Raw genomic sequence first — 25,382 nt, 5'->3', positions numbered from 1 at the left:
AGGCCATGGAGGGATGTTCTTTACTGGCTTGCCTGCTTCCCCTGGCTTGCTCAGCCTGCTCTCTTATAGAATCCAAGACTACCAACCCAGAGATGGTCCCACCAACAAGGGGCCTCTCCCCCTTGATCACTAATTGAGAAAATGCCCCACAGCTGGATTTCCCCAACTAAAGCTCCTTTCTCTGTGATAACTCCAGCTGTGTCAAGTTGACACAAAACTAGCCAGTACAATTGACCCCTTGTCAACTTGACACACAAACACATCACTAGTAAGCCTCAACCCTTAGTTTCTTATTCATCCCCAAGATCTAAACAACTTTAAAAGTCCCATAGTCTTTACATATTAAAAGTTCAATTCCTTTAAAACATCCAGTATCTTTTAAAATACAAAGTACTTAAAATTCAAAGTCTCTTAACTGTGGGCTTCACTATAAAACTTCCTTCAAGAGGGAAAAATATCAGGGCACAGTCACAATCAAAAGCAAAAATCAATCTCCAACCATCCAATGTCTGGGATCCAACTCACGATCTTCTGGGCTCCTCCAAGGGCTTGGGTCACTTCTCCAGCCATGCCCTTTGTAGCACACACCTTGTCTTCTCGACTCCAGCTCCAGCTGCCTGTACTTCACTGCTGCTGCTGTTCTAGGTGGTCATCTCATGGTACTGGAATCTCCAAAACGCTGCTGTCTCTACTGTAACTAGGCTTCAACACTAGCCTCTCCTAAGCTCTTCATGGTGCCAAGCCTCAACCCCTTTGCACGACCACTTCAGTCCTGGGCCATCAATTGCAACTGAGGCTGCACCTTCACCAATGGCCTTCCATGGCTTCTCACAGTGCTTCCATGGCCTCAGCTGCTCTGCATGACCCCTTCATGCCTTCAAAACCAGTACCACCTGAGTAACTCTTACACATTACCAAGTCCAGCCATAACAGAAGGTACAACTTTGGCTATCTCTAGAACACAGCCTCTTTGCTCTCAGAAAACACTTCCCAGATGTCACCTCAGTGATGCTGGTCTCTTCTTAATTACCGCTAATTTCTTAGCTCCAGCTAACCAGCATCAATAGTCCCAGTAATGCAAAGTTTTTGCTTTAGTAGTTCTGGTATCTTGTTAATCACAGCTGATTCTTCAGCCCCAGCAAACCAGAACCACAGAGTCTTCAAAATCCAAAATAGCAATGGTCCTGAAAAGACTCTTTAATCTTCCCTCTGAAATTTCACAAGCCAGACCTCCATCTTCTGCACTGTTCTCAACATTATCTTCCAAGCTCCTACACAACATTTGACAGAGCTCTTAACACCGAATCGATCTTCTAGCCCAAAGTTCCAAAGTCCTTCCACAGTACTCCCCAAAACATGGTCAGGTTGTCACAGGAATACCCCACTATGCTAGTACCAATTTGTCTTAGTCAGGGTTTCTATTCCTGCACAAATATCATGACCAAGAAGCAGATTGGGGAGGAAAGGGTTTATTCAGCTTACATTTCCATACTGCTGTTAGTCACCAAAGGATGTTAGGACTGGAACTCAAACAGGCCAGAAAGCAGGAGCTGATGCAGAGGCCATGGAGGGATGTTCTTTACTGGCTTGCCTGCTTCCCCTGGCTTGCTCAGCCTGCTCTCTTATAGAATCCAAGACTACCANCCCAGAGATGGNCCCACCNACAAGGGGCCTCTCCCCCTTGATCACTAATTGAGAAAATGCCCCACAGCTGGATTTCCCCAACTAAAGCTCCTTTCTCTGTGATAACTCCAGCTGTGTCAAGTTGACACAAAACTAGCCAGTACGCACACACATACCCCACATTCATGTATCTGACAAAGGATTGATAACTAAAATATATAATGAACTAAACAAAGCTAACTAAACACTTCCATCAAAAACAGGCAGACAGTATGAATAAGACATTAGGCAAGTTAATGAATTGATTGTAATTCCAATGAGTGTAATGCTCAACAGATGATAGCAACACAGTGTTTTTCACTTCCTTAGACTTACAGACTGCTTTACATTTCTAGTATTTCATACTGTATTATTTCCTCTTTTTAATTAAAACTTTACTGTAAAGAACTTGAGCATGCAGAAAGCACGCCTTTAACCCCAGCCATTGAAAGGCAGAGGCAGGTAGTTCTCCGAATTCAAGACCTGAGCCTGGTCTACAGAGTGAGTTCCAGGATAGCCAGGGCTACACAGAGAAAACCTGTCTTGAAGAAAAAAAACAAAAAACAACAACAAAAAAAAAAACCATAAGGAGCAAATGATATGAAAGACATCAAATTATTGAATAGACAGTAATTAAAATGAGAGCAAGTAGCCAACAAATGATAACACCTTACATTATTTTTCATTTCCTTAGATTTACAGACTGCTTTGATATATGTTTTTAGTATTTCACACTATTATTTAATTAATTAAATCTTTATTGTAAAGACCTTGCAAATACAAACAAACAAAAAACCAAAATACATGCTGTGATGTTACCCAGACAAAGTTTATACGTTTCAGTGAACCTCCACACAGTTAAAACAGCTGCCGGTCCTGGTGGTGCATGCCTTTAGTGCCAGCACTCAGGAGGTAGAGGCAGTAGGATCTCTGAAAATTTGAGGCCAACCTGGTCTACAAACGAATTCAACGACAGCCAGGGCTGTTACATAGAGAAAACAAACAACCCCAAAACAAAAACCCAAACAAACAACCCAGCCATTCTGAAGCTGTGGATTTTATACTTTTACTAGCAATTATATTTTTATGCACACCGTTTTATCTATGTACCAGATCCTTCCCTTCCCTTCCCTTCCCTTCCCTTCCCTTCCCTTCCCTTCCCTTCCCTCCGCTTCCCTTTCTTTTTCTTTCCTTTCCTTTCTTAAGACTTATTTTATATGTATGTGAGTGCGCTGTGGCTGTCTCCAGACACACCAGAAGAGGGCATCAGATCCCATTACAGATGGTTATGAGCCACCATGTGGTTGGTGGGGATCGAACTCAGGACCTTTCGAAGAGCAGTCAGTGCTTTTAACCACTGAGCCATCTCTCCAGCCCATACCAGATTTCGATTATCCAATTACGTTTTCCTTGAGAAGAGTCTCTTTTCAGAAATAAAACTCAAACTAAGACACTATGTGAACACCTTCTATTCTTATAACTCATAATGTTTCAAGACTCAGCTTACGTTGGCATCACTCTTAGAAATATTCCCATGTTGACCAGGATGAAGTTTCAGTTCTCCCCATATGGCCCATAACACCAAGCATTAAGTATCTACACCATACTTTCGCACTGTAATGTATGCCTGCCCCACTTCATAGATTGCAGGTACACTTAAACTCAGAAATGTTTTATTGGTTGTGCCAAATGCTCATCGTATTGCTGAGTGGAAAAATAGACACCCCTTCACAACCTGAAAGCAAATTACATGAAATTTTATGTTTATTTTTCAATCAAGCAAACTACTGTTAATCCCCATGTCAGGATCTTTTCTGGAGTGTTTTAAAATTTTACTTTTCTAGTCTGTGTAGGCATGTATGTGTGCCAAGGCATGGGTGTGGGTGCCAGTCAACCTGACAGGGCAACTTGAAGGGTGAGGTTCTCTCCTGTCAAATGTGAACCCCAGGGACCAAACAGTCAGGCTTGGCAACAGGTGCCTTTTCCCATGGGTCTACTTGACTGGATTGTAGGATGTGTCACCAAATTTGACTTTTTACATGGAAACAAGGATCTAAACACTGGTCCTCATTTTTCTTGCAGTAAGCACTTTACCACTGAGCCATTTTTCCGTCCTTACATTCACTAAATGTAAATCAAAATCTTAAGCAAAGACTAGATATCTATGCATGTAGACAACTCTAATTTATGTAGATATGAAGAAATATCAAATCATTGTATTACCTTTTATATCCAATTTTATTTTTAACTGTTTTCTGTTGGGGACAGAACCCAAGGCCTTGCACACACTATGAAAGCATACTACTACTACTGAATTGCAGTCCTAAGCTTGAATTTCAAACTTTTAAGCATAGGTGTTACATATTCATACACAAAATTATGTATACACCTTAATAAAAAGAAACATCACAGGGAAGGGATTGAAATATGACTGTTATTCAAGGCAATGATACCCCCAATTACTGATATTCAATGATCTGAGGTTCAAGAATACTTTGAGAGCTTCTACAATTAAATTATATAATTGTTTATGGAGTTGATATGAGGAATGGCTGATGCACATACATACAAACAAACAGAATACTTATAGCCCAAATAGTGTTTAAAGAATCATGTTCAGTTGACTACTAAAGAATAAGACAAGTTATTTGTATATTTAAAAAAAAATACTTAACGTCAATAAAATTATCTAACATAGACTAAAAAATGAGTTAAAAATCTGAAGGTTTGCCAGGCGTGGTGGCGCATGCCTTTAGTCCCTTTAATCTCGGGAGGCAGAGGCAGGCGGATTTCTGAGTTCGAGGCCAGCCTAGCCTACAAAGTGAGTTCCAGGACAGTCAGGGCTACACGGAGAAACCCTGTCTTGTAAAACAAAACAAACAAAACATATGAAGGTTAAAGGCAGCATGGTTCCTCGGGAGAGTCCGGGGGAGTCCTCTTATAAAGTAATAGATTTTAGCTTAAAATAAAAATTTAGGATGGTAATACAAGGGGGTCCTTGAAGGTATCATACGGGGAAGCGAACCGTGAGAAGAGGTAAGAATGAAAACCTGGAGGGTGGGTGAGGTTTCCTCAGAGAGCAAAAAGGTCACCAGGTAGTTAACAAGTCCCACTCTCAGCTTTCTGGATGAACACAGATTTATCTTTTCCCGTGAGCAGGCACGCCTGCGTGATTAACATTCCTCTTAGTGCTACTCTGTGAATACAAGGACCTCTGCCCACAACAGTAATAATAAAGAACATAATTTATATACCACAATTTGAATAGTTATAACTGTGGAAATATTTCATATCTACATGTCAGCGATCAGTTTTTATTAGTAATTATTAACTAGAATTCTCTCTCCAGTTATTGCTCTTAAAATTCTATTAAGAATGTATCTTTAAGCCGGGCATGGTGGTGCATGCTTTTAATTCCAGCACTCCGGAGGCAGAGGCAGAGGCAGAGGCAGAGGCAGAGGCAGAGGCAGGTGGATTTCTGAGTTTGAGGCTAGCCTGGTCTACAAAGTGAGTTCCAGGACAGCCAGGGCTACACAGAGAAACCCTGTCTTGAAACTGCCCCCCGCCCAAAAGACTATCTTTAAATGCTGGTCTTACACCACCAGTGGATACACTTGTCTCTAGTCCAGGCTGGCCTCTACCTTGTGAATCTCCTGCCTTGGCTTCCCCAACTGCTGGTATTAGCAATCATGTTGCATTGCCATTCCCAATCACAGTTCTATATTCAAAGCCACAAAGCACCAGGAATTTACATTATTCTATAAATGGTATTATTGTTTGAACTGAAAATTCTTGATTATAAAAATATTTGAAACATCTTATATAGCTGAATTGTGGCCAAATTATCTCACTGGAAAGAATATCATGTCTTAACTCGTATCATACTAAGTAATGTCATAGAAAAAACACGAGCAGACTGGAGAGATGGCTCAGGGCTGAGCACTGACTGCTGTACCGAGGGTCCTGAGTTCAAATCCCAGCAACCACATGGTGGTTTACAACCACCCGGTGGTTCACAACCACCCATAATGAGATCTGATGACCTTTCTGATGTGTCTGAAGTCAGCTACAGTGTACTTATGCATAATAAATAAATCTTAAAAAAATTAAAAAAAAGAAAAAAACATGAGCTTGAAATGATCTCATTTAACAGTATTGGATGTGTACACAAATTTGAAAAAGCATGTTCTAGTAAAACTGAGAAGCAAGGATTACATATAAAATATAAATATGAAGGCTCAAAGGCTCAAATGATCCCAAGACATTGGTATCAAAGACACTGGATAGAACACTAAATGTATTATATTGCATATATATCTGTCAGCTTACCAATATTATTTTAGAGGAATCTTCTCCTTGGGAAAATGGCTAAATTTATAGGTGGTTAATTACTTCCTCAAAGAGGCCTTCCCTGCATCTCAGCTGATGGATAATCCAGGAATGTTCTCTTCCATCACTTGGGTCTTGGTGGTTGTTTTTTCCAACATATCACTACTCCCTGATGTGAAAATTTTAAACTGCCTTTCTCGAGTCTTTAACTATGAAACTGCAGGCAATAATGAAGCACTATAAAGCTGAGTGGTATTGGGAGAAAAGCACGAAGGGGCAGGCACAGGCAGTGAGAGACGTTGGATTTTGGCATTTATTTACTTACCTACAAGTTCCTTTTTGTTGTTTTTCTTCCATGTAGTGAATTATGTGTAAATCAGGAGCCATTCATAATTTTAAAATACTACATCAAAAGAAACCAGTTCATTCAGATAGTTCATGTTCCAAAATAGTATTTATAAACAGGTCATTTTTTATTTTTGTTTATAATTTTTAAGGCAATTTTGGTTTGTTCTAATTTTTACTTTTAGAATAAAAACATCATGCTTACTTAAAAAAAACAAACAAACAAGGGCTGGAGCCGGGCGTGGTGGCGAACACCTTTAATCCCAGCACTCAGGAGGCAGAGGCAGGAGGATTTCTGAGTTCTAGGACAGCCTAGTCTACAAGGTGAGTTCCAGGACAGCCAGGGGCTATACAGAGAAACCCTGTCTTGGAAAACCAAAAAAACCAAACACAAAACAAAAACAAACAAACAAAAAACAAGGGCTGGAGAGATGGCTCAGTGGTTAAGAGCACTGACTGCTCTTCCTGAGGTCCTGCAGGTCCCAGCAACCACATGGTGGCTCAGAACCATCTGTAACAAGATCTAATACCCTCTTCTGGTGTGTCTGAAGACAGCAACCGTGTACTTACATATAATAAATAAATAAATAAATAAATAAAATCTTTATAAAAGAATACAAAAGCCTGGTCTACAAAGTGAGTTCCAGGACAGCCAGGGTTATATAGAGAAACCCTGTCTCGAAAAACCAAAACAAACAAACAAACAAACAAAAAACCACAAAAAAAATCAAAATCAAAAACAAAACAACCTCCAGATTTTCAAATGTAACTCCAATATTCAGGTAATTTTTCCCTCCCCAGACAGGGTTTTATTACCTCAGGCTGGCCTGAAATTTGCTATAAAGCTGAGTATGGCCTTAAATATCCTCCTGGTTCAACCTGAATGCTGCAGTCACAGCCATGTGTTTCCCAGCTTATGTGCTGCTGAGGATCAAGCCAAGAGCTCTGTGCATGCCAAGAAAACATGCTACCAACTGAGCTATATTCTCAGCCCTGTTTATTTTTTATTTTTTTTTTGAGAAAGTAAAACCAACAAAACTTTCACAAAGATAGTATTAATAGAATCTGTAAACTGTTTAAAGGAATATTTAACTTGAATACTTGCCTTTGGCTTATCTAACAAGTTTCTGAGACAGGATTTAATGTGCCTTAGGCTAGCCTTTACATGTTAGTAGTTTTGGATGGTCTGGAACTTTGTGATCCAAATGCCTCCAACTCTTAAGGGCTGGGATTAAGTGTCACCACGCTCAACTAAAAGAGGCGTTTCTAATAACAAACATCATGATCATTTTATAAAAGCTAGATACGCATGGATTGGGAAGTTATTTCTTGATTAACAGCTAATGTATGGCTTTCACATATGGTCATGAGTTCTGGTTCTGATACTGTTTTAAAACAGAATAGTCATGAAGACATTTACTGCGGTTACTGTCACCCTTTCAGATTCTCCACCCCTTGCAGTTATGGCTCTGTCCTGACAGTGTTCTCTTAAGTTTGCATGTTGACACAACTTCCATCCTATTGGGTTAACGCCCCATACAGAGTCTTTTTCTCAGGGATTCTCAGAAGTCTTTGTGAACTGAAACTTGAGTTGGTCTTTATCAAAGAAGGCAGACATACATGATCTTTGGAGGCTTGTATAATACAAAGTTTACCCAAAGGTTCTACAAAACATGGGAACTGCTACATATATTGGTTTAGCATTTTGTATAGCAGGGCAAACTAAGAGCTGACAAGGGTTTACTCAGTGTTGAAGGTTTTTCCTTACTGGGGACAACACAGAGATGGTTGCTGGAGTACAGTAAAGATCAGTGTAGAGACTGCTCCTCACTACTAGGTTCTATATCTTGTTTGGTCATAATGATTACTACTAAGCAAAAGGTCACAATGTGGAAGAGGAAAACACCTTGAACATTAAATTTACTGCAGAATTACTCCAATCATTTCAATATGGGTTAAATTAAGAGCAAACAGATGAAGTGTTAAAAAATTAGAACCACTATTCAAATATTCAAGAAATAATCTTGAGAAGTTGTCTTGTGGAAAATATCTCTGAGTTCTAACTACACTTTAAGGAAACAGTGAAAATATACAAACTATTTTTATGATTATAAATTTTGAGTAAAATGTTGTACATAAAAGAGCTCCAGGATGTAGAATTGATACAAATTATATAAATAGAGAGAGCATCAAGAATTATCAAATTACTGGTTTAATGATTGACCAAAAAATTTTTACTCTTTTTTTTATTTTCTTTTTTTTATCTTAATTTTTACTCTTTTTAAGCCCAATAAAATGGTAAATCAAAGTGCATTGAAAATAGAAACAAATCCTGGTTTTAAAGATTTCTGTCATTGCTGCTCAATGTTGATAATATTGAACATTGGAACAAGCCTCTTTATAACTGCGTGGAAGTAATTTTGCTTATTTCCGATGTTAAAAATGAATTTCATAGTATCTTATGTGATACACTATTATAATTACATTTTATAAGAATTATCTCATACATTACATTTACATACATTTAAAATTATCAAATACTAAAGAAAATATGCAGGCGTAAAAAAAACATGTAGGCAAAAAATACTTGAGAAAACTTAAGTTGCATTTATTTCAGTATGAAGAGATGTATTTTTAATGCCTTCGTAGAAATGGATTCTGTTGCCATGGAGCTGGAAGAAAACAAAATAAAGATTTGAGGTTTATTAATACTAAGCAGTAGTATAGTAAAGAGAGTCTTAGATTAAGTTAAAGCCAAAGCCCATTCATCAGGAAAGGATCCTGAGGAGGCTACTTGAGATTCTCTGGGTGTTATTTTCCTCATCTCTATCTTGGGTATTCCTGAGAATTAAACGTAAGGGACACACTATGTTTGGCACACAAGTTTCAAGTATTTTCCTGTAGTTTCATTTTTCTTGCTGTAAAACACAAGCATTGTAAGCAATGTAGGTGCTAAGGAGATGTTTGAATCTTTTCAGTATGCACTCACTGTGATAGGTGACTTCTGTGCATTGTTATTCTGAAAACTGTAAGACGAGCTTGTATACTGCAATTGACTCCTACTTTTTAAGCAAGATTTCTGATTACTTTAATATTTAATTCTTTTCTTTTTCATTGGACCAAGAAACAATAAATGAGATTTCTGATTCACAGCTGGGCTTGATCCTGAAGGCAACCTTTTCTAACTAGCATAAATGGTTTGACATTTATTTAATATCGTGAATCTGCCATATCTACTATGTTTGGTGTTGACCTGATGGCACCACAGATAGATGACACCAACCAGAAGAGAAAAGCAGAGCAGCACTTCCACCCTCTTCTCCCCTCTAGGCTTCATCTTCTCAGCAAACTACTGTATCCTGTCCAAAACCTTTGGCCAGGGCAGGGAGGAGAGCTAAAGGCACCTGGATTACACTTCCACCACCTCATATAGCATTATCTGTTAGAGAAGGATGTAACAGAATCACTGCTGCACTGGGGCACTGTCCAGCACACCAGCAACTGCCTCACTGAGCCCCGAATGTGGAGCAGTGGTGGGTGCTCTAACAGGGAACTACAATGTTATTCTGGTGTCTGAGGTCGAGAACACCCTCCTGTCCTCATCTTATTCTGCTCAGGCGCTTTCCAACTTTTCCTGAAGTGTTACATCTGCCTTGGCAACACATTTGGGGCTTTCCACCACCCAGGCCATGGCCCAGATAAACAACTGATGTGTTCTGCCAAAACAAATGCTAGAAAGTTCTCCTGACCTATACCTGACAATGATGTCACTGTGGTTTTAGTGTAGAAATGCTATACTCCTTCCTGAGATCTGGTGACAAGAGGTCTTTGGTGGAAAGCCTGCTATTGATTGCCAGCTATAAGAATTCCAATATGGCTCTGTATGTGTGTGGTGGTCTGTAACCCACTTGGGCTCTAACATTCCTATAATTTAGAATGAATCAGTCAGAATTAAGTCTAATGTAGCAATGCTGATTTTTTCCCCCTCCCCGCCTCTTGAGAGTGTCTCATGAGGCCAAGGTAGGCTTCAATCTCACTATAAAGCCAAGTCTGACCCAGAAATTCAGATTCTTCTGCTGCCACCTCCCAAGTGCTCAGGCTACAGGCCTGAATCATCATCACTCCTGGCTAAGGTTTCTAAATTATAAAGAGAATTAAATTGGGTTGGCATGTAGCTCAGGGAAACATTTGCTAAGGATATTAAAGGTGCTGGGTTCCCTACCAGTAAGGGGGGAAAAAAAGAATGAATTATTCAACATATTTCCATTCCAACTGAGACAAGTAATACCTCATATAAGCTTTTATACTTATTCATTTTTAGGATTAGTAAGGGGTTGAAAACAAATGCTTAAAAGAAATTTGCTGGGGCTGGTGAGATGGCTCAGCGGGTAAGAGCACCCAACTGCTCTTCTGAAGGTCCGGAGTTCAAATCCCAGCAACCACATGGTGGCTCACAACCATCCGTAACAAGATCTGACTCCCTCTTCTGGAGTGTCTGAAGACAGCTACAGTGTACTTATATATAATAAATAAATCTTAAAAAAAAAAAAGAAATTTGCTTGTGTTTCTCTAAGATAGGAATGATGACTTTTTAATTTGGAGGATATTCTGTCTCTGCTAAGAGAATATTTGGGTGCCTTTGTGTAACTAGTTTCAGCAGAGTAATTAGTTTAAACTTTTGCTGAGGCTCATGTAACCCACTTGCATTCTGGGGCAGCAACACCCTCTCTCTGCCTCCTGCTTGTGGACAGTGAGCAGCTTGCCCTGGCTCCTGCTGTTACATCTCCCTTTCACAGTGAATGGGCTGTGCTCTATAAACTGTGAGCCAAAGGAAACCCTTCTTCCCGACTTGTCTTAAATATGACTTTTGTTTTGTTTTCTTTGGTGACAGGGTTTGTCTGTAGAGCTTCGACTATCCTGGAACTTACTCCTTAGACCAGACTGGCCTGCCTAGTGCTGGGAGTAAAGGCGTGTGCCACCACTGCCTGACTTAATGTGGTATTTTACAACTAGGTGCTTGACAGAGAATAAACCACTTAAGTTCAAGAGGCAAATTATCAAGTTTTTAATCTACAAACTTTCAGATAATGATATTCACTTATATGAAATATTGGAACTGAGAGGTTGATTTAAATAATTGATGGTTTTCCTTTTCCTATCTTTGTACTTATTTTTTCTCCATTTATAAAAATGAAGCTTCATAGTAACAATTCCAGATTACACAGAAAAAACCCTTTCAACATACCCTGTGATTGCTACTGGAAAGTGGATGACTAGAAATGTTGGTGTGGTTTAAGTTTTTTGCTCTTTTAATTTTTTCACATATGTGAGGTTAGTTTGAAAAGATTGTTATGTCATTAAACACTTGGATGACAGGTTTTAGTGGTTTCATCACTGCATGAACTTCACTGTAATTGATTTAGCTCCACCCTAAAGAGAGTTATGGAAGGATGTATTAGCAACATCATCAATTTTCTTTTGTTTTCTGACACTGGATTTACAACTTAAAATTCCACTTTGCTCAGCATAGGAGCAAATTCTACAAGTCTACAAAGAAAACAGCTCTATGTCTCACTATTTGCAAATTCCTTTACATAAATATAAAACCCAAAATAAAAATGAGTCAGTCATTGAGACCTGCAGCTTACCATAAGTCCAAGGAACTTGAGGAGGCGCACCTGGGTTAGGTGGATAAGGATATGTAGCCTGTGGGACTGGTTGATAAGAAGCAAACTGTGAATAAACTGGTTGTTGGTAACTGTAAGAAGCAGGCGTGTGAGATGGAAAATACCCATTTCCTGGGTTAAAGGAATTTGCTTGTGGCTGTCCAGCAAAGTAACTAAAATGTTCAGAGTATGAACGATTGAAATGTGTGCTCTGGACAGTACTTGCAACTGTAGTCAACACTGGAGGAGGAGGAGGTTGCTGTACCTCATATGCTGTCATCCCTTGGTATGTGTGAGTGACAGCGGTACCACTGCTGCTGCTATACTGATAAAAACACCAAGAGTAGTATGGATACGAAGTTCCAAATGAATGTGCAGAAGAATTATATACTGGAGAACATGCAGACTGTGGAGGTATATTCCTAGATGTGCCAACTTTCTGAGTCAGGACTTCTGAATTCTGTTCAGAGCGAGCATGCTGTACTGTTCCATTCACATTAAGGGCTGAGTTCCCATAGGAGCCAAATTGTGCAGTATTGGGATTTGGTGCATCAGTCATATACTTTTCTGGTGATTCACTTTTTATAGGCTGCGTTTTATCCACTTGCAGGACAGGAATTTTGTCCTGGATACACACAGGTTCTGGAGAGCTGGTGCCTGTATAATCTTCAGTAGACAAATTTAGTATTTTGTTATTTTCATGGTGAGAGTCTGTGCCACTCAAATAAATGTCTTTCTCAGACTGGGAAGCAGACACTGACAGCAGAGATGCATCAAGCACAAGAGGGTCATCATTTCCTGCTGTTAGGTTTGAAGGAGAGATCTGTGTGTGATCCACAGGGGTTTTATGGCACTCCTGTGCAGGTGTGTGGTCAGGTGAGTAAGAGGCATCTATGTCCTTTTGGTCACAAGTTACTAAAGGACAGTCTTTCTTATTTGTTTCAGCAACACTAGAATTCCCATTTTTTTTCTCTATGATACTTGAGTTTTCCTGCTGTTCAGTGAGAGATGCTAAAGCATCAGGTGAGCTGTCTGTTGGCTCTACTTTGCTTTCTGACTGTGGTGTGCAAGTGTCTTGTACACTTTCAGCAGGTGACACTGAGCCAGGTACTGAGCTCCATCTTCTGACCACCTCTGGAGATGTAGAGATGCTTTTCAGACTGTCGGAGGAGTTTGATCCTATTTTGTTTTCATCATTGGGAGGAGATCCTGTAATGCTATGGAGTGCAATATAAATACAAACAATTATAAAGATATAGTCACAACAGTTTAATGTGTAAGAATTAATAAGACTGACATTTTCTCATTTTACCAGGAGTATACAAGTAAAACATTTTTCAGTTTTACTCCCTTGGTTTGAATTTAGATATGGTTCTTGCTGAAGATGATATATTCCACATTTTTAAACATTTCCGATACTGTTAGAAGGCTGAGTTATTTGAAAATCTTCTAGCTTTATTATTCAAAAGTTCAGTATAATCTCTAGTTCATATACTTTGAACCCACTAACAAGCTCATTACTCATGAGTAGCTATCTTTCCCTGTCCCCATCCCTTTTAGTGTAACTATTCGTTATGGGTCCTTAACCACCAAATGCATCTCCTTTTCTTTTTAAAACAAATGTTCTTTTGTTTGTTCATCTTCTGAGAAGAAAAGCCGGCTGACAAAATTCTTGCAATTTAATATCCATGACATTTTTACTAAGTTTAAAGTCTTAAAACTAGGCAATTATGGCAGTATCAAAAGCCAATATGTGTTGAGAAAGAATAGTACTGGTTCTCCTGAGTTGAGAGGAATTCCATCTTTAGCCTAGAGTCTCTATATTCTTCTAAAAAAACTCAAAAGGCCCATGGTTTTTCATTTTATTTGGTTTTCTAAGGCAGGGTTTCTCTGTGTAAGCACCCTGCCTGTCCTGGAACTTTCCTCGCAGACCAGGCTGACAGAGTTCTGCCTGCCTCTGCCTCCCAAGTGCCAGGATTAAAGGTGCCCAGCTCGAAAGGCCCATGTTTTAACCAATATATAAAAAGGCATTTTAATAACAACCCATGTTGCCATCTAGTGCTATATAAACTGGGTTTCCAGAACAGGTAATCTGTTTCTTTTTTTTTTTTTTTTTTTTTTTTTGGTTTTTCGAGACAGGGTTTCTCTGTATAGCCCTGGCTGTCCTGGAACTCACTTGTAGACCAGGCTGGCCTCAAACTCAGAAATCCGCCTGCCTCTGCCTCTCGAGTGCTGGGATTAAAGGCGTGCGCCACCATGCCTGGCTGTAATCTGTCTTTCTTATTTCCAGTGATAATTTCCTGTGAAGGCTCACAGCTGCCTAAATGACCTCCATACCTTTAGAGGATATTCATTTCTTTCAAGATAGTCCTCTGTATCAATCTTGTAGCAGACAGTTTAATTCTTTAAGCAACGAATACTTAAATTATCAAACCTAAGGTAATTATGCTGGTGTATGTTACCCACAACGAATAGTTACACTAAAAAGGATGGGGACAGGGAAGGATAGCTACTCATGAGTAATGAGCTTATTAGTGGGTTAGTACTTAGTGTTTTCATATGCCTCTTTATAATAATTCAGCTTATATATGCTATGAAAAGAATTCTAGAAATGTATTATTTTAAAAATGAAAAAAATCAAGAAATAAATGAAGCTGTTAGTTCTTCCATTTTATATTTTGTTACTATCTTTCGTAAAATGGAAAAAAATGGATAGTCAGAAATCCAAAATTTTACAGAGGTGAATGATTTAGCACAAAATGATAAAAATGTGAGCAATGTAGTGAATTTTCTATAGTTGACTTACTCAGCTTAAAGAAACAGTCTTTGAAACTATTTTCTTTGAGACCATAGTCTTGTACTTTACACCGTTAAAACATCCTTCTATGAACTAGAACATTAGTATTATGTCTGTGAAATACACACCATTTCTACTAATACCCCTTCGATGTAAAAATACAATTTCTGAGGCTGGAGATATGGCTCAGCGGTTAAGAGCACTGACTGTTCTTCTGAAGGTCCTGAGTTCAAATCTCAGCAACCACATGGTGGCTTACAACCATCTGTAATGAGCGTGTCTGAAGGCAGTTATAGTGTACTTACATATACATAATAAATAAATCTTAAAAAAAAGAATACATACAATTTTTCTTTTGGCAACTTTGAACTTTAGTTGATCTACAACTTAAAAATTAATCACCTGTCCTATTTTATGCATTTCTATACAAGCTTGTTAAGCAATGTCTATTAATATACATTTTTCTTTATTGATTTAACAATCATTCCTTTGTAACCTCCAGCTAGCTTAATAATCTTATGGCATTTGCCCTCAATACTTAAGAGTGAAATTCAAGATCATTAGGCCTTATTTGACAAGCTTCCTCATCTTTTACGCCTGTCCTCTAAGCTATGTATATAATTCAATAGCTTACAAATTCCTTTATTTTCTTTATTAGTTGCCCATATTTATTTAGTTTTTATGCTAAGAGGATTGGTGGCAACTCCTACCTTGGATGTTTGGATACTGTCTGTCTGTTTCCAACATCTTTCATGGTAACCTAAATAAGAGAAAAATGTAATAAATTAAAATATAATAGAGAAATAAAAACTGAAGTTTTTCATTAGTGATGACAAGCTACGTTATAACATTCAAAACATTCACCCATTCAAAACACAGTGACTCTGCTAGACTTACAGTTTCTCACAGGTTTACAGCAACTGCTTTATAAACATACATTTGTAACATTTTTCTTGCCCATATACTTTAAATTCTCTAAGCATTATCTCTAAGCCCCAAATTCAAAGCCTTCAATTACAGTGCTCTGAGCTATGACACAGAGCTGTGGAAATGTTTATATCAGGAACCTTTTGCTCCATGTAGAAATTAAAATTACTAGAAAATGACCTTTGGGCATTGTGAATGAAACATAAATGAATTTCATGTCTAGATTTTGATCCCATTCCCAAGATACCTGAATATATATATATATATATATATATATATATATATATATATATATATATATATATATATATATATATATACACACACACACACACACACACACATATATCAAACAAATATAACTAAATCTGGAAATTGCCAACATCTAAAACATTTGTACTCACAAGCATTTTGGATTAGCACTATCAACCAGCCTACATTTTCCATGAAAACACTGCACCATTTTCTAGTCTTGGCTGATTTACTACTTCTAACTATACTAAGAATTCCATTTCCATTTAAATCACCAAAATAAATAAAATCCCTATAACCAACATATTTCACATGACATTATGCTTTAGTATATAAGGAAAAGATAAAGTTTAAATTCCTTATGTAGGCCTATATTAAGGTCCGAACACCTCCCCACCTCTGGACCTGGTCTGTGTTAACCTCTCAGGCCTGAAACAACCTCCTTTAGGTTTTGTCTCATTTTTCTTGGCACCAACAAAAATTAACTGGAAGCACAGTTCTAGGGATAGACGGCTTGCCTAGCATATACACAGTGTGGGTTCAAATCTTAACACTATAAAAATAAATTAGGAGTTTATTTGCCCTATAATTCCAACAGGATTTAGCCAGTTTTTAATGTTCAGTACATTGGCCAAAGAAACCATCCGAGAAATAAAATTGGCCAGTCACTGGCATAACTCACATCCACAATAATGAACCTGCCCTAGGGCTGGTGAGATGGCTCAGTGGGTAAGAGTACCCAACTGTTCTTCTGAAGGTCTGGAGTTCAAATCCTAGCAACCACATGGTGGCTCACAACTTTTCGTAACAAGATCTGACGCCCTCTTCTGGAGTGTCTGAGGACAGCTACAGTGTACTTACATATAATAAATAAATCTTTAAAAAAAAAAAAATGAACCTGCCCCTCTTGTTAACTATTAAAATTTATTCTTTCATGAAATACTTTCTAAGTTAAAAAGCTGAAAATTATGTACTTGTAAGGTAATCACACAAATCTATAAATAATGAGTCATTTAATCTAATACTAATAGCAGGCTGAATTGAAAACATCAATTTTTCTATTCTGTAAACTACTTTCCTGGTTAGAGAAAGCTTGTTTTCATGAATATTTGTAAGACTGATTTAAAACATTTGTACCTTTTGTTTTTTCCAACTGGGAAGAGTGTCTGTATTTCCTTTTCCCTGAGAGACTTCACATGTGTCTGCAGTCATAGGTCGCTTTTTAGAGGAACCTGAAATGTTTCTTACTGTGCACCCTGCACCTGGAGGTGTCTGCTCAGAAACCCCAGGGTGACTGCTGTCCTCCCCGGGTTCTGTAATGGGAGCCTCCATCGTTTCTTGTCTGTGTTGTTGCAAAGCATTCCTTTTGTTGCGCAGCATTTGGAGAAAGAGAAGATGAGTGGACAATTGAGTATCTTTAGCACTTAGCACCTTCATATGTTCAATTGTCTTCATAACTTTTATAATATGAACCATTTTCCCAAAATCTTTCTGAGGGACAGACATCACATGTTTGAGTAACAGAGAAAACTGCTTGTAGTTATGTTCTAATTCTGCCACAGTGTTCCCAAAATTTACAGATGCAGTATGTGGCACCAAGTCAATATACGTGGGAACTGAATACTTAGAGTTATTCAGAAGCCTTTTAACGCCTGTAAGTTCCTTAAGTTCTCTGTAGAATAAATGTAGAGCATAGGAACAGTTAGAAGCTTCACCATATTCATAGATAACAGCCAGCTCTTTCTTAAGGACAGAAATTGCAGTCTCTACCAGTTTCCAAAGGCAGTGTGTTTGGGTGTCACCAACAGAAAGGGAAACCACTTCTTCTTGGCAGCCAATTAGCTCAGGAAGAAGAGACCAATCGAACCAGAGCATACCTCGAAACCTCTGGTTGTGCAGTTTCTTTGCTATTAAATTTTTAAGGTAGTGAATTGTTTCTGAGATCATGACAATTTCAATATAAATCTCAATAGCTTCAGGCTTTAAAATGACTGCTCCAGGGTTGTGGTTGCTTAGCATATCCAAAACATTTTCTTCCATGATAAAAATATTATCTATGTTATCTTCTTGCAGCATCTGAAAGTATTTTTTTAAAATTTCTAAGTGATCTGAACATCTGAGAGTGAGGCCCTGTAACTTCTCTAAGTCTGCAGATTTAGCTTGATCCAGTATCTCACCAACACAAGAAATATCTGGATATGAAAGCCAAGCTTTGTTCAGCTTACAGTTTGATATGCTACCTAGAGTCGATTGTTTGGAAGCAATCATAGCATCTTCTTTAAGGCCAATACTAGTGGGTTCATTGTTTAAACCTTTAGACAAGACACCATAGATCTTCTTCAACTTAGAAAAAGCACTCTCATTTATCTCCTCCATTTCTCTATTCTTTTCTGAATGTTTTTTGGGTAAAGAGCAGCTTTTTTCTTTCCATACAAGACTTTTTGCAGCATCAAAATATATATGCTCCAGACCATAAAGACAGATTTTGATACTTATTTCTTCATTGCTCTTGATAAAACTAACCTTTGAGGAGACTATTTCTATAATGATCCACAAATGATCTTTCTTTCCTGGATAGGAATGGACTTTAGGAGAGCCCCCAGGCACACTGATCAGCTTCAGAGTGCTTTTTCTTAAGGTTTCCAGGTCTCCTAAACTATCTCCAAAGTTAACTCCACAGGCAAATGGAATAGAAAGACAAAAGTCAAAGCAATCAGAATAGTGCTTCATTATGGCTTCACATTCATTAATTTGCCGTTTGTATTTTAAGAATGCGTAATATGAATTATTTTCTTTTTTTGTTTCTGTTAAGAATTCAACTAGCTGATTATGATAATTCTGTATCTCACAGAATGCATTGTATTTTAGTCGTCCTTGAAAACCAGGATAGAAGTTGGACTGCAGTTGATATCCACGTGGCCTGCGAAGCAGTTCACTGTACAGGCTCTCATCATACCAAAGCAAGCTTCGGAATGTTGGTTTACCTTCTAAGAATCTTTTTTTGTTTTCAATAAATTGAATAGTTTCCATTGCCATCTGAAGTTCTACCCAAGTATCAACAGCACATGGTTTCAATTTAAGTCTACAATTATTCCACAAGTTTTGTTCTACCAATAGCTTTCTTGAAATCAGGATTTGGTCAATTGAACATTCTTGCTGTCTTTCAAAAGCTTGAACAAATAAAGGGAGAATATTCTGACAAAGCTTCGTCTCTTCTTCTAAAATCTGAAGAGATGCTGCTTCATCTGCTCTCTGTAAAATCTGAGACAGTTCTGTTACATGAGATGTGTAATTAGGTGAGTGATGTTCTTTTGATTCCTTCTGAAGAGTAGCAACTTTAGGGTTCCCATGTAAAACAATGGCTGCCTTGGAGAGACAGTCAGAGCGAGAGTTGTTACTAACTTTAATTTGCCCTGCTTCCTTTCTTTCCTTAAGCTGATTAGGAATGTCTTTCAAAGCAATTGTGTCTACAGTAGAATTTTTAATGCTTATGTGAGAATCGGTCAAGTTGTTTGTAATTATTTTCTTGTTAACATGAAATGACTCTTCTTTTAGGATCTTATGTTGACTTTTATACTTAAAAGTAATAGGTGATCCTTCAGTAATCATTTTTTTGTAAACTGCTTGCTCAATTTTCCTAATTTTTTCTTCCTCAATATATTTTGCCATATATCTTTTTGAAGGACCCGTTACATTCTCTTTCAAAAGCATAGAACTATCATTGCAAGATAGTTTCTTCATATTTTTCTTACAAATTTTACTTTCTTCAGTTACTGACGTTAGATCTAATTTAGAATGCTTAGTAATATTCATTTCATTCTCATTTATATTGAAGAGTCCATTTTCCCCTACAGAAGATTCTTCTTCTCCAGCTGTCACTAGAATTGTTGAGACCAGAGGAATAGTGTAACTTTTACTTCCTATATTTTCCGTAGGAATGCTTGATGTGGTCTCCATAGGAATTGTACACTTTTCTAAAGGAAAAATTGCTTCTCCATTTTTAGCACCATCAGATACACAATTATCTTCTTCATAAATATCAACACTTAAAATGTGCTCTTTGTTTGAGCCTAAAACTGAAATATGTATGTCAGTGTTAGCTTTACAAGTTGAATCATAACTTTTATCTGGACTATGACTTGTATTTTCTTTTACGAAACTTAAATACACTGGATTGCTTTCACAGAGAACTGTTTTATCCTCAGAATTATATTCTTTTGCTATATCCCTAATACTATGTGTTGTATGCTTTTCAAGTTTTACAGTGTCACTATTACATAACTGTGTATGTGTCTGATATTCTTTTTCAGTTATTATTTCTTTTGGGTCAAGCATATTCCCACTTGTTTCAGAAAAATGTTCAAGTTCAGAAGAGTTTGCATTTCCCACAATGCTATTGGTGTATTCAAACTGACTTATACTCTGGGATGTATAAGCTAGAGGTAACTGTGGTTCTGGAAGCTGTTCTTCATCACAAAATTCTCTCACATGGAAAGTGGTAAGACTACTGGAAACATGCCCAGACATGACTTCACTAGAAAGGCACTCTGCAACCCTCTCTCTGTTTGTTCTATATAATCTGTGCTTTGATACTGGGGTCAATGACTCCTCAATGTCAAATCTTAAAAATCTTTTATCTCCCTGTCTGTCATATTTTCTTTTGGACAAAAAATGCTTAGAATATCTTCTTTCAGACATCAAACTATCACCTTGATGATCACAACTTTCCCAGAAATTATTACGTATTACTGCATATGCTTTTGGTAATGGGCCCTTCCTCTTTTGTCCCACTTTAGATATAAGCTGCAAAGATGTATGAACTCTTCTATGGGCTTTTTTTAAGTGAAGAACAGCTTTGTTCAATTTCCTGGACAGATGTTTGCTTTTACATAAAGATGCTTCATTATTTAGAATATTCAGTACATTCCTAATGTGCTTCTCTGACTGCGAAAATGTTTTAATTCGTCCTTGGGATAAGGAAGAGAAACAGTCAGATGAGCCATGGCTTGTTGGCCTTCTCTTCTCATGAATTTCATGTTCCCTTAAGTCTTTATCGGCTATGTTCTGACCCCTGGAAGATGCATGCAGGCTTCTTTTGCTACTTCTTGATTGCATGTTCTTTTTATTTCTAGTATCATTAAAGACAGGTTTTGATTTTGTGGGACATTTACTCTTATCATTCATTACTGTGACATTAGATGGCTCAGTAGACAAAGAGTCATTGTTTGGTTTTCCAGATCCTTGATCCACATGTGTACTATGACTTGAGTTGGAAGAATAGGAATTTCCAGACTTGCTCACATCTCTTGATTCTTGCACTGAATTACCAAACTTATTTGCACATGAAAAACTTGAATTTTCTCCAGGAGGTTGGGAGCACATGCCAAATCCAGAAGCATTCCCTTCTTTATTTGTTTCTGGTTCTGTAGATTCAGTTACCGGTTTGTAAAAATTATCTTTCAACTCTAAAGATTCATCAGTGGGACTGATTCTTAGACGAAGTAAGTTTGTAATTGTAACTTGTAGATCTGGAAGAAAAATTGGGTTGTGGAGCTCTCTTTTGTCTTGTGAACAGAAAGAAACACAGTTCCATTCTGGAGAACTATGCTGATCAGTACCCTCCCTTCTTGCAAAACTTGAGGTTTCCATTTCCTCATAACTGCTTCCAAATAGGCCTTCCCAATCAATCCGAGACTTTAGAGACTCATATACGTCAAACTCTTCACAAAGGTCATTTTCCTGGCTATGCATATTTTGAAATACAGAAGCATTAGCATGTTCTTCAAGATCTACCTCAATTTCACTTCCCAATACAGTTTTAAGAGCTGAATTCTCATTTACCAACTGATGAAAATCTTGTAATTTATCTTTATCAGTATCAATTTCACATTCAGAAATGCTATGTTTTACTAAACCCAAATCTGAACTCTCAGAGGAACAAATTTCTTTTAACTCGTCTTCTTGATGATTCCCAAGGCTTGTGCTTACTGTAAGGACAGTAGTGCCAACTACTTGTTTTGTAGCATTTGAGGCTATACACATTGAAGAGCCTTCAATCTCTGGAAATGTGGACACCAAGTGCTCTAGGCCTCTTTGATCATTTGGTGCATGCCTTTGTTCTACAGCTTCACTCTCTGATGATGCTGTTTCTGCTGGTTTACTGTTCTTTCCCCAAAATGAGTTAAATGTGAAACATTCTTCAGAATTCAGGATTTCTACTTTGGTGTTACACTTAATTTCCCTCATTTCAACTATATTGGTGAAATGTTCATTTGCATGACAATCTTGCTTCTCATTTCCATTTATGTTATCTGTATTGTGTTCTTTAGCCTCATTTGGATTTGAATCAGTTCTTTGTTCTTGCAAATTAATTTTCGAGTTTAGACCACAACTCAATTCTGCATCATAAGACAGGCTGTGATCCTGCACACCATCTTTAACATTAGCAGCTTCTTCTTTGTGACAGTTATATGGTGACACTGCCCCATTTTCATTTTCCCTCTGGACACATGTATAGTCTCCAATTATGTTGCAAACTGAACTGTCAAGAGAGATGTCAATGGCAGCAGATGAAATAACTCTATCAATGAGCTTTTCACTGGCCAGGGGAACATCTTTTGCTTCCTGGAAAGCATCAGACAAAATGTTATCAAAGTTCTGATTATTTTGTACTGTTTTTAATTCTATTAGCCCTTGAGTCATGGCAAAATTTGTATTAGTATTGTCTTCATGCTCCAAAGAGTGTTGAGGGTACTTTTGTGAAAGACACTCTACAGTTGGAATAAGAGAACACTCTAATTCCAATGCTGCACAATCTAGTTCATTTTTATCCCTTGTGGAAGATATGGGAAATTTGGGCATTTGTAACTTATGAGTAACTCCTATTTTTTCACAATTACTACTTAAAGCATTAAGATTTCCTCCTTCTTTGTGTTCCTGGTACAATGTATTAGAATTATCAATTGCGCTACTAACAGTTTCATTAGTAAGAACAGTTTCTTTGCACCAAGTATGGTTTACTCCATCTTTAGTGCTGTCTTCTGGGTTGATGGAGGTTCTCATCATTCCTGTATCTTGGATGTATTCACATAGGTTTCCTTTCTCCTGGGCTGAGAAGACTGTGGACATCTGGTGACCAACCTCATATATACTGTTTATATCAGAAGATGGTGACTCTTGAGAGAAATGACCCTGAGAGTTGTTGCTACAAGTATTTTCTGATTCATCGGAGTTCTGTGGCCCACTGCTCGGAGCTGTTAAAACTGGGACATTGCTTCTCATTTGAGCTCTCTGGACATGTTCTTCACTGTGTTTTTGTTTCCTGACATCTGAATATGCATTTGATAAAGAACTGGGGAAAGAAGAACTGTGTTGCTCTTTAAATTGTTCTGTAACAGCAATGCTACTGGATGCTATACAATCATGGCCATTTGAGCTGCTATTATGAGCCTGATAGTGTGAACTTTCAGAAGAGAATTTGAAGCAAGAGGCATTCAAGCAACTAGTAATGGTATGATCAGCAGGAACTTCTGATGAAGAGATGGAACTAATTGGCATACATGCCAGCTTTATTTGTGAATCAACACGACCCAAACTCTTATCAAATGGCAAAACATCACTCAAACCTGCAGTATTATTTTTGTTTCTCACGCTCTGTTCTCTCTTCATCAGTCTTGGGTCCTTAATGAGTTTTGAAGTAATAACTGTACTTGAGCCAGTATTGTTGTGAGAGGGAAAAGCAGCAGAAATACTACTTAAAATGCTTCTAAGATATGTCACGCTGAACAGGTCACCATTACCACTTGCTGTGTTATCAGTGGGTATGAAAGAAAAACCTGAATTGTGTGTGTATACTTGAGAAGCATCTCTAAGATTTGATGAATTTTCTGTCTGTCTGTTGTATGCTTCAAGCATAGAATTGTTTCCATTTTGTACATTTCCATAAGAATTAGAAGTATCTGAGCTGGAAGGACTCATCTCTGAATTTAGTGCTTTACATGGACAATTTTCCTGAACAAATGGATCGACAGGTTTCCTGAAGTGCTCAAAGATGACTGTAGCATCTTTTCCTTTTCCAATTCTTTTGGCAATTGTACAGTTATTCAGAGAACATGCTCTTTCTGTGGAAACATAAATTAAAAAAAGTATGTCATGGGTGAGTGTACCTGACAGTTCAGTTAAATAACCCAATGATGATCACCACCAACTTAGAAATATAGAATACTTCTCAACTTATCCTATGAGATCATACTACATTATATTAAGATCACACATAATCATCTCAAGGAAACTACATATTGCTATCTCTTTTTTTTTTTTAAGATTTATTTATTTATTATATGTAAATACACTGTAGCTGTCCTCAGACACTCCAGAAGAGGGTGTCAGATCTTGTTACGGATGGTTATGAGCCACCATGTGGTTGCTGGGATTTGAACTCTGGTCCTTCGGAAGAGCAGTCGGGTGCTCTTACCCACTGAGCCATCCCACCAGCCCCCATATTGCTATCTCTTATGAATACAAGGATAGTATTTGTTAATATAATTGTAGCAAGCAGAGTCAAGACCACCTAAGATATATATCAGGACCAAATGATATTATTCACATGTCCAATTCAAGAGATTAAAAAAATTTGACAAAATGTAACTTTTAACTTATTAAACTAGGGACAAAAGGGAGCTTTAATATGACAAAAGGTATCTACAAAAAGGTCACAACTGACATCAGACTTATTGATAAAAGACTGGAATTTCTCGCTAATTTTTTTTAAAGATGTATGTATGTGTGTGTGTGTATGTATGTATGTCTATATGTATGTAATTTAAATATATGGGTGTTTTGTCTGTACATTTACACACCAGAAGGCGGCATTGGGTCCCATTGGAATATGGTTATTGATGGTTGTGAGCTACCATCTAGGTGCTGTGAACTGAACTCAGGACCTCTGGAAGAACAGTCATTGACCTTCATCACTGAGCCATCCTTCCAGCTGCACCCCACCCCCAAATGTAAGAACAAGATATTTGTTCTCACAACTTCTCAAACATTCAGCTTGAGATACTAGACAAGCAAAAACAAAAATCAAACAGCCAACCAAAAAACCCAAAACAAACTAAACCCTAACCCCAACCAACCAACCAAACAAAACCCAAAAAGGCAAACTATCAAATAACAAAAACATATAAGAAAAACTATCCTTATTGGTTGATAGATGACCTTGTATATAGAAAATACAAGGAATATACTGTTATGAAAACTAACAATAAACTCAGCCAAGCTGCTAAAAATGAGATCATTATGCAAAACTGACCACAGTTCTATTGTAGTGACCAACACAGAACGAAAAATAAGATTTGAATTTATGTTAATATCCAAAGAAATGGTTCTTAATAACATTGACAAAC

General features: G+C 37.7%; 1 protein-coding gene across 1 annotated transcript in view; it reads right to left on the bottom strand.

The window, feature by feature from the left end:
- Nucleotides 1-8,920: 8,920 nt before the first annotated feature.
- The window catches only part of Tex15 (testis expressed 15, meiosis and synapsis associated), a 58,438-nt gene continuing 41,976 nt past the window's right edge, over nt 8,921-25,382 (bottom strand). The window contains exons 7-10 of the mRNA XM_021218695.2: nt 17,116-24,098; nt 15,510-15,559; nt 11,985-13,219; nt 8,921-9,008 (exon numbers count right to left, since the gene is read on the bottom strand). Of these exons, the coding sequence (XP_021074354.2) occupies nt 8,971-9,008; nt 11,985-13,219; nt 15,510-15,559; nt 17,116-24,098 (8,306 nt within the window). The 3' untranslated portion in view covers nt 8,921-8,970. The remainder of the gene's footprint in view (nt 9,009-11,984; nt 13,220-15,509; nt 15,560-17,115; nt 24,099-25,382) is intronic.

The sequence above is a fragment of the Mus pahari genome, chromosome 19 (genome assembly GCF_900095145.1).
Source record: "Mus pahari chromosome 19, PAHARI_EIJ_v1.1, whole genome shotgun sequence".
In the NCBI taxonomy this organism is placed as follows: domain Eukaryota; kingdom Metazoa; phylum Chordata; class Mammalia; order Rodentia; family Muridae; genus Mus; species Mus pahari.
This window is presented reverse-complemented; position numbering and strand designations above follow the sequence as displayed.